The sequence below is a fragment of the Camelina sativa genome, chromosome 16 (assembly GCF_000633955.1).
Source record: "Camelina sativa cultivar DH55 chromosome 16, Cs, whole genome shotgun sequence".
In the NCBI taxonomy this organism is placed as follows: Eukaryota; Viridiplantae; Streptophyta; class Magnoliopsida; order Brassicales; family Brassicaceae; genus Camelina; species Camelina sativa.
Genome location: NC_025700.1, coordinates 2,384,831 through 2,394,226, shown reverse-complemented (window position 1 = coordinate 2,394,226; position 9,396 = coordinate 2,384,831). Strand labels below are relative to the sequence as shown.

Genomic DNA, 9,396 nt, shown 5'->3' with positions numbered 1-9,396 from the left:
TTTTTTTTTTTTTTTTTTTGCCTTCCCTTTTTTTTACAGCGTCATTCTCGCCGACCGACGCACCCGTTAGACCGGTGTGTCCATTACTTTTTAATAAATGTTATAGTCGACCCCTTTTATTATCTTTATTTACAAAACTCATCCTTTTACTTAATAAATTCTTTAATTTCTAAGCCTTTAGTTATTTCTCGTCTGAACCAGGCCAGTTCAGCCGGTTGAATTGTCAGATAAATTGATGGTATTAAACTTTCTTTCAAATTCAATCGACAACATGATGATAACCAACTAATGATTGTTTACTACTGTATATGACAACCAACTAAATTAGGACTCAAGTTATTTAGCCACCATTTTAATCATTACTTACTGACTATGACATTTTGAATAGCAAAACAAAAAAAAAACTTAGCTTTTGTGCAAACTCTGAAAGATCATTTAATTTTATATATACGAACCCAAAATTGATCACATGTTGATAAATTACGAGATGTGTTATATAAAGCTTGGTTATTAGCTACATATTTAGGTGAATGATTTTAAAATTTTTTTTGCGTACATCTACTGGAATATGAACAGTATGTATCCCTTGGAAAGTACCATGGATATATACACCTTATGAGCAAATGTTTTTGTCGTAATATATCTGAAGATGATATCACAACTCGAGATATAAAGATTATAGATCAGTCATTCCTTAGTTATTTTTACATACTAAACAAAAAAAAATGTAAAAACATATAGAACTGTATATATCAGTAACTATCTATCTTAATTTGTTTTATTTAGCATTTATCAAAAAGCGACTTTTTTTTTTTTTTTATAGATAAACACACAAAATAAATAAAACACTTGGCAAATAGGTCAAAGCTACTTTCGTTTTTTTTAAATCACACATTAAAAATTTTCAATTTACATAGATTTTTACATGAGACAATAATATCCGTGGATGGTGATGAAAATTATCTTTACAAATGAAATACTCAGAAATAGAAGAAGATTAACATATTTATCCAAGAACGGATAAACCCTTAGAAATTGATTTTTTGTACACTTTTTATCAGTTAGGAAGTTGTAAGTTTCAAAAATCATTGAATGAAAATTTAAAAGTTTGATCCCTACCATTTTTTTTTTTTTAAGTTTGATGAATTACTATTGGTTGATAGTTATGAAAATGTTATTATAAATAAATTATGCATTTATACTTAAATATTATATAATTTTCTTAATTCAAAGGGAATACGAAGTTCTAACAAATCCCACATTAATACAATTTTGGTTTTAGCATATCTGCATGAGAAAATATATCCATGAATGATATTTATCGAAAATGAAAGTTATCCTAGCAAACAAAATAATCGAAGTCAAAAGAGGATTAATATCTTTTTCATTTTATTTTATTTAATCTAACAACGGATAAGTCCCCAGTTATTATTTAACCTTGTGAAATACGTCACGTAGGTTCCATGAACAAGCAAAAAATTTGGTCAAAAGCAATATCCACTAAATCACTCTAAATCTCACTATAAGATGTTTAGAGAATGATTTTTGTTTATAATATAGGGTGTTTTCAACATTCTATGCAACTTTTAGATTAATGTTATATTTTATATTATGCAGTTTTGTTTATGATTGATTAAAATTTTTAAAATAATTATTTCTTAATTTGTGTGTATTAACTAAAACATTCTATATTTTGAAACGAAGGGAGTAACATACTATTTGTAAATTTGTAACCAACCAATTAAATACGATAAAACAATATATGTTACCAAACACACAATTGTGAGTTGTGTTATAAAGCTTGATTATTAATTAATTAGCTATATTTTTAGGTGAATGATTTTTTAATTTATTTGCTTACATCTACTATAATATGAACAATATGTATCCCTCACAAAGTAAAAACTTTATTAGTTACAATCATTAGAACATATCTACAAAATGTAGGTCATGGATACATATATATATCTTATGAGTTATGAACAAATGTTTTTGTCGTAATATATCAAGATGAATCCGCAACTCTTGATTTAAAGATTATATATTTACATACGAAAAAGAAAATGTAAAAACATATAGAAATGTATATATCAGTAACTATGTTTTTCATTTTCCTTATTTAGCATTTATCAAAAAGCGATTTTTTAAAAAAAGTTTTTAATATATAGAATTATAAACCATATGAAGGGAACATGTAGGTCTGAGCATAAAAACCGTACTTGAATACCCAATTCGAAATCCGACCCAAAAAACTGGGTTCGGGTTTGGTGGGTGTTTAGCTATAAAATTTTACTGGGTTCTATTTTCCAATAACCGTGAGTTCGGTTAGGATCGGATAATACCTCCCATCAAGCCCGAATATATAAATATATTTAAAAATATTTATAATATTTAACATTAATATAATTCAATTATCCAAAATTATAATTATAAAATATTTCAATTAGTTTCATAGCTAAATATCAAAAATAATCAAAATATTAAAAATTATTTGTTATATAAGTCAAAATTTAGCTAAATTTATTGAAATTTCATTATTTTTTTATTAAAAATTTTGGTATTCAATAGTTTGGGTACTAATTGGGTTCCAAAATTTTGTAATCCGACTCAATCTGAACCCGATAGTACCCAAATCAAATCGAATCCAAATTTTAAAAATATTCAATAGTTTCTATTTTTCTAACCCCGTTTATCCGAATCCGAACGGGTAATACTCGAACCTGAACGGGTTACCGGAATTCTCAGGCATGGAATAAAACGTCAAGGAGAAATTTTGTTAATTAATGATAAACACACAAAACAAAACAAAACTTAGGAAATAGGTCGAAACTAATTTCGTTATGAAAAATTCTATAGAAAAAAAATCACACATTAAAAATTATCAATTCAGTAGATTTTTACATGAGATAATAATATCCGTGTACGATGATGAAATAAAGTTATCCTTACAAATGAAATAATCAGAATTAGAAGAAAATTAACATATTTATCCAAGAACGGATAAGCCTCTAGTAATTAATTAACCTTGGGCAATACGAAAAGATTACAGCAAATCCCAATATTAAAAAAGATATCGATTTTAGAAGATCTGCATGACAAAATGTAACCGTGAGTGGTATTTATGGAAAATGAAAGGTATCCAAACAAGCAAAATAATCGGAGTCAAAAGAGCATTAATATGTTCTTCATTTCATTTTATTTTATCTAACACCGATAAGTCCCTAATTCTTATTATTAAACCTTGTGAAATAGGTCAAGTAGGTTGCTTGCAAAAAAATCTGGTCAAAAGCACAGATCACTAATCACTCTAAATCTCACAAAATCATAACATACTATTTGTAACCAATCAATTAAATACAATAAAACAATATATGTTACCAAACACACAGTTTATGTCCCGATCCGATACGATATTATATCAAATCTTTATTTGGATAATTCTATAAAATTAGAGATTTTTATTTATTAAAAAGTCTGGTGGATTTGACTAATCCAGTCACCCTAATAACTGACTCTATATAAACCCTTCATCCTCTAATACCTCTCTCACCATTATATCCACAATCTAATCTCTCTCTCGATCTCTCTATCTTTGTTCCAATCTTTTATCGTCAGATCAAAACACTCCGACTACAAATGGCTGCTTCCAATGGTGAGAAAAGCTTGATCGTGAGCTTCGGTGAAATGCTCATTGATTTTGTCCCAACCGTCTCCGGCGTATCCCTCGCCGAGGCTCCTGGCTTCATCAAAGCCCCTGGTGGTGCACCTGCCAACGTTGCCATCGCCATTTCCCGTCTCGGCGGTCGTGCTGCTTTCGTCGGAAAGCTAGGTGACGACGAGTTCGGTCACATGCTTGCCGGAATCTTGAAACAGAACGGCGTCGCTGCCGAAGGTATCAACTTCGACACCGGAGCCAGGACTGCACTCGCTTTCGTGACGCTAAGATCTGACGGAGAACGTGAGTTCATGTTCTACCGGAACCCTAGTGCTGATATGCTCCTCCGCCCCGACGAGCTCAATCTTGATCTCATCAGATCTGTACGTTATTTTCTTTGCTTTTAATTTATTACTATTAAATATTAATTAATATATGACACGTAGGCTAAATATTTATTGGTCTTTCACATTTAATTTAGCGGACGGTGCTATATCGTTACCGTAACGGTTGATTGGTATGCGTAACGTAGATGTGAAGTTAGGTCAATGAAATGATCTGACTTGTTTTTGTTATACAGGCTAAGGTGTTCCACTATGGATCAATAAGTTTGATCGTTGAGCCATGTAGATCTGCTCACCTGAAGGCCATGGAGGTGGCTAAAGAAGCTGGTGCGTTGCTCTCTTATGATCCCAACTTGAGGCTTCCTTTGTGGCCTTCGAAGGAGGAGGCTCAGAAGCAGATTCTTAGCATCTGGGACAAAGCTGAAGTGATCAAAGTCAGCGATGAAGAGCTTATGTTTTTGACTGGATCTGATAAGGTTGATGATGAGACTGCTTTGTCTCTGTGGCACTCTAATTTGAAACTTCTCTTGGTTACTCTAGGTGACAAGGGTTGTAGATACTACACCAAGGTAAATTGTTTTGGAAGAGCACATTTATTCTTATGGATCTAATTTTAACCTTTTTTGTTACTCAAGTTGTGTTCTTGTCTCTGTTTTGATTACAGAGCTTCCGTGGATCTGTTGATCCTTTCCATGTGAACGCAGTGGATACAACTGGTGCTGGTGATGCATATGTTGGTGCCTTGCTTTGCAAGATCGTTGATGACCGTGCTGTGCTCGAGGTAAAATACCAAATAATTTATATCATTATTGTTATGCAGTTTCGGCATATTTGCCAAGATTCCTGACTGTGTGTTCCTTCTGTCTTGACAGGACGAACCTCGTTTGAGAGAAGTGCTAAGGTTTGCAAATGCTTGCGGAGCCATCACTACAACAAAGAAAGGAGCAATACCTGCTCTCCCTACAGAGGCTGAAGTTCAGAGCCTCCTGAAAGGAAACTGACTTACAAATAGTCTGAAGTTTTTGGATTTCACGTTTTAGTGTTTTCTGGCTTTGGCTTTTTCCTTTTTGTTTTTCTTATGCTTTTGGCTCTGTGTTCTTGTAGAACTGACCAGAGAACCGTTCTATTCTGTTTATGAAACTCATTTTGCTCCACATTCATGGGTTTTTTATTAAAAAATCTTTTGGATCACTTAATTGAATAAACAACTCTTTACCAAGTTTAAGTGAGAAAATCTTAAAGAACAATTGCTTGAGGATAACATTCAGAAACTTGCAAATCCAATGATCTCCAAATGTGTTTGCATTCTTCCCACCTCGAACTCATCCTCTCCAGAAATGTTTCAGCCCACACTTCCTTGCAACCTTCCGTACTCAGATCATATGGCACCGAAAAACTGCAAGCATCACAATTAGTTATTTTCACAGATATGTTGTTGCTTAGGCAGCAAAGTCACATTCGTATTCTGAAGTTCTTACCTTGTTAGCTCTTCAAACTGAGAGTCCTTCTCGGTGGTCCCGTTCCTGGAAGATCTTTGAGTTAGTAGACATCACAACATTAAACTAGAGTTACAAATATACAATAGCCAACCTGCATACTAGAACTTTGTATATGCGGAGGGATTTGGTGGATAGGTTATAGATTGCTTCTTCTATGTGATCTGTGCCGAATAGATACACAACAGGATAGTCCAGCAGCCATCTGCAAATATCGATTGAACATTATTAAGCTTAATGGCGTGATCAACTAAGATTATCTGATGGCGGTGGAAATGGATGTGAAACTTACCCGTTTAAGGTTGGGATTGTAACTTTAGTGTCATGTAAACAACAACTAAGATCAATGAATAAAGAAGACTGAGAAGAGTTGGCCTCATCAAGTGCTGTGATGGTATCAGTATTGCTGTCATCTAAAGGAAACGTAGAAGAGAATAGCTTCTGAATCAATCTAAGCTGCATCCCTAGATTGCTTTCCTTGCTTTGTTTTACCATCTTGACACAAACAAAAGCAAAGACAAGATAAATTCAACATGAAAAGAGTAACCACTAAAACAAAACATACAAGCTTTTATAAAAGGAACAACCTTTGGAGGATCTTGTTCCAAGTCGACAAAGAACAATTCGGGTTCTGAATTCAAGCTGGAACTTACAAACTTGGGTAGTCTTCTTACATTTATCAGGTAAATCATATCCTCAATAACCATAACCTTCAGATCTTTGAAAACAGGTAAACCCTAGAAAAGTGCCAAGACATAGTCAGGAATCAAGTCAAACTACAGACATACTCAAGTACTAATGTACTTGTCAAGTACTACTTGAAGAGGGAATAGAGTCTAAACCTCTTGAACAAGCTCAAGAAGGGAAAGCAAGCGATCCTGTAGCTCAGGCATCTTTCCACCATAGTCAATCATCACAACTGGTCTCATTCCCGTGCACAATGCCAGAACATCTGCCCCCAGAAAAAAAAAACCTTTAAGCATCGGTTACAGATTCATTAAAGCATATGGCAAACTGAGATCATAATAGAGTCGAGTGTTGGTATTTGAACGATCTAAGATGCTAAAGTTCAAACTTTATGATGATTTATCTCCAACAGGGAGTGGAATGTGATAATCAAGCTTCAATCGTATACAAAATGAGATCTAAAGAATCAAACTTTTATCCTTCCTAAGGAAACTGGAAAGTGCAGAAACTCAGAGAAAGTAATCCAGAATCCCTAAATTGAATCATAAGCTTCCAACAGTCGCAGAACAAGAGGAAAGAAAAAAGTGAGAGCGGAAGAAGGAAACCTAGTTCGAGGCGGCGTTTGGAAGCGGTCTTGATTCGCCATTTGATCTGAGTGAGACAAGAGCTCAGAAACTGAAGCAGTTCCTCGGAGCTTGGAACCTCCATCTACGCAAAAGAATACTAAAAACAAAAACTTTCTCTTCTTCTTCTCTACCGAGAAGAATCACTTTCACCTCACTCAAAGTAGCTCGGGACGCTACAGAAAAGTTTTTTTAAACAGACCCTGAACTTTCATGTTTTCGTATAAAACACCCCGTATTTCAAAATAAAACTTACTTATTATAATAAAAACACGTGTCTTAATTTCATTGGATAAGTGATGAAAGAAGAAGAAGAACCTATGGGTCACACACGTGCGAACAAGAGCGCGTCACACGACCTTTCTCTCACACCTCTTGGATCTCTCTCTCTATGTATGTTGATGTGGTGACAATTTCTTCACTTTACGCAATTCACCGGAACTTCGCGCCGACGAACTGTTCAAATCAACCGGAGAAAGCAAGAAAACGATAGATCTATCTATTTGCTCCTTCACAGTTGCTTTCAGGTCTGCGTTTATGTTTCCTTCTTACTAATTGCTGATTGATCTTTCTTGCGATTTCTTGTCGAATAATTGCGTTTCCCATGGCCAGAATCTGGATGATGTGCGCATGTTTAGTCACGGATGAAATCGGAAAACCCTAGATTAGTAATGTAGTATATTCTGGTTTGCTTAGTGAACTCTGTGAATAAAGAGAAGAAGTTGTTATGATTTCGATCAATAGATAGAAAGAAAATATATAAATTCATGGTTGAGTTACATTGGGGCAAACGTTTGATGGTTTTGGACTTGTTAAGGGACTTTGTAATCAGTCTAGTTTACTAACGGTAAGCTCTTTGTGTTGGTTTTGTTTAAATTGCCAGAGATGTATAATAACATGGGACCTCAGCCTGGGATGCCAATGCATCAGGGAATTCCTCAGCCTGGGATGCCAATGCATCCGGCTATTCCTCAGCCTAGCCCCTTTGGTAATCCTTTCTCTGGACCTGGCTCTGGACTTATCAGGAGTGGTTTGGGTGCTTATGGGGAGAAGATTTTCGGATCGAGCTCTGAGTATGTGCAGAGCAACGTAAGTTACTCCTTTTCTCTCTTTGATTTTCTTCTATGCGCAGGGCGTTTCGTTTGTTTTAACCGGTTGATATATAAACAGATAAGTCGTTACTTCTCCGATCCCCAATACTATTTTCAAGTGAATGACCAATATGTGAGGAACAAGTTGAAGATTGTTCTATTTCCATTCCTTCACAGGGTAAGATTCAACCTTTTTTATAATGGCTTTTTTTTTTTTTTTTGCTTTGTATTTGGGATTATTCTCATATATGAGTTTTNCTTAAGGTTTTCATACGTTGCCAGGTTCAGCGGAAGGTGACCCTGTAAATGGTTTCCTTCAGCATCAAGCATGCGCAGGNCAGAACCAGTTGGGGGAAGACTTTCATACAAGCCTCCGATATACGATATAAATGCACCAGACTTATACATTCCGCTTATGGCATTTGGAACCTACGTTGTTCTTGCTGGTTTGTCACTAGGACTCTATGGGAAGTAAGTTCTTTATTTATTTTGTATCTATTTCTGTTTATGTCTTTTAGATTGCATTTGTTCAACCTTTTGATCCTTGTGGTGAATCTTTATTTGGTAGGTTTTCTCCAGAAGCTCTGAATTGGCTTTTTGTGAAAGGAATGGTTGGCTGGTTTTTGCAAGTCATGCTGCTGAAGATATCATTGCTTTCACTGGGTAGCGGAGAAGCACCCCTCTTGGATATTGTGGCATATGCAGGCTATACTTTCACAGGCCTTTGTCTAGCTGTTCTTGGCAAGATAATCTGGGGATATTCTTACTATGTTTTGATTCCATGGACCTGCTTATGCACCGGGGTGTTCTTAGTAAAGACAATGAAGCGAGTTCTCTTTGCGGAAGCTAGGAGTTATGACTCAAGCAGGCATCACTACCTCTTGATCTTTGTAGCTTTAGCCCAGTTCCCTCTTTTGATCTGGCTTGGTAACATTAGTATGAATTGGCTCTTTTGAAATGCATTACGTTTACGTGGTTGGGGATTTGGAATGTCCTCCTGATGGAGATATGGTAGTTGAGGTTTTTTTTGGTGTAGACTTCTCTGTATGTCAAACATCAATATGGTGAAAGAAAAAGTTTTATCTCAAATACACATCTCTCTTTTTTGTCTTCTTTTTTTGAATGTCATTTTTCATATACTACATCTCTACCATGATGAGAATCGAACAAGTACATGAACTTTGCTTTTTGGTAATTATGCTTTCTAATACAAACTGTCTGCCATTCGCATGATCTCTACTCCAACCTCCCCAGCATAGCATTGGTGCATTGCGATTTTGGCTTTTGTGGTCCTTGGCAGATTGGAACGTTCTTTGGACATTGCAGACAGTTATTGGAAAGGTTTCCTCTGATCTGTTTGGAAATCTTTTGAAACTCCTCAGGAAGTGAACCTGAGAGGTAGTTGTTCTCCAAGTATAAGCTTCTCCATGAATTCTCCAGTCTTTTCCCATAAATCCTAGGAATATCACCAGAGAACATGTTGCTCCGTAGATTGATATC

The 9,396-nt window shown here is 35.2% G+C and overlaps 3 protein-coding genes across 3 annotated transcripts; 2 read left to right on the top strand and 1 right to left on the bottom strand.

The window, feature by feature from the left end:
* On the top strand, nt 3,542-5,190 carry LOC104749392 (probable fructokinase-4). The gene is made up of 4 exons (XM_010471009.1): nt 3,542-4,038; nt 4,236-4,568; nt 4,664-4,780; nt 4,872-5,190. The coding sequence occupies exons 1-4, from the start codon at nt 3,637-3,639 to the stop codon at nt 4,998-5,000; spliced, it is 981 nt and encodes a 326-aa protein (XP_010469311.1). The 5' UTR covers nt 3,542-3,636; the 3' UTR covers nt 5,001-5,190.
* LOC104749394 lies at nt 5,162-6,988 on the bottom strand. Its single transcript, XM_010471010.2, has 7 exons — nt 6,788-6,988; nt 6,338-6,447; nt 6,083-6,232; nt 5,788-5,990; nt 5,590-5,700; nt 5,478-5,522; nt 5,162-5,395 (listed from the first exon to the last, which is right to left on the bottom strand). Exons 1-7 carry the CDS (start codon nt 6,888-6,890, stop codon nt 5,236-5,238), a joined length of 882 nt encoding a protein of 293 aa, XP_010469312.1. The 5' UTR covers nt 6,891-6,988; the 3' UTR covers nt 5,162-5,235.
* Nucleotides 7,157-9,010, top strand: LOC104749391 (protein YIF1B-like). The gene is made up of 5 exons (XM_010471008.2): nt 7,157-7,332; nt 7,689-7,894; nt 7,976-8,075; nt 8,199-8,367; nt 8,465-9,010. Exons 2-5 carry the CDS (start codon nt 7,691-7,693, stop codon nt 8,850-8,852), a joined length of 861 nt encoding a protein of 286 aa, XP_010469310.1. The 5' UTR covers nt 7,157-7,332; nt 7,689-7,690; the 3' UTR covers nt 8,853-9,010.

Bases quoted from the DNA above. Each gene is read 5' to 3' on its own strand.
- LOC104749394 (XM_010471010.2), bottom strand. From the start codon at position 6,890: ATGGAGGTTCCAAGCTCCGAGGAACTGCTTCAGTTTCTGAGCTCTTGT. The intron at 5,991-6,082 runs GTTGTTCCTTTT...GTTTGTGTCAAG, and splicing joins TGGAACAAGATCCTCCAAAG to ATGGTAAAACAAAGCAAGGA. The intron at 5,396-5,477 runs GTAAGAACTTCA...TGATGCTTGCAG, and splicing joins CAGTTTGAAGAGCTAACAAG to TTTTTCGGTGCCATATGATC.
- LOC104749392 (XM_010471009.1), top strand. From the start codon at position 3,637: ATGGCTGCTTCCAATGGTGAGAAAAGCTTGATCGTGAGCTTCGGTGAA. The intron at 4,039-4,235 runs GTACGTTATTTT...TTTGTTATACAG, and splicing joins ATCTTGATCTCATCAGATCT to GCTAAGGTGTTCCACTATGG. The intron at 4,781-4,871 runs GTAAAATACCAA...CTGTCTTGACAG, and splicing joins ATGACCGTGCTGTGCTCGAG to GACGAACCTCGTTTGAGAGA.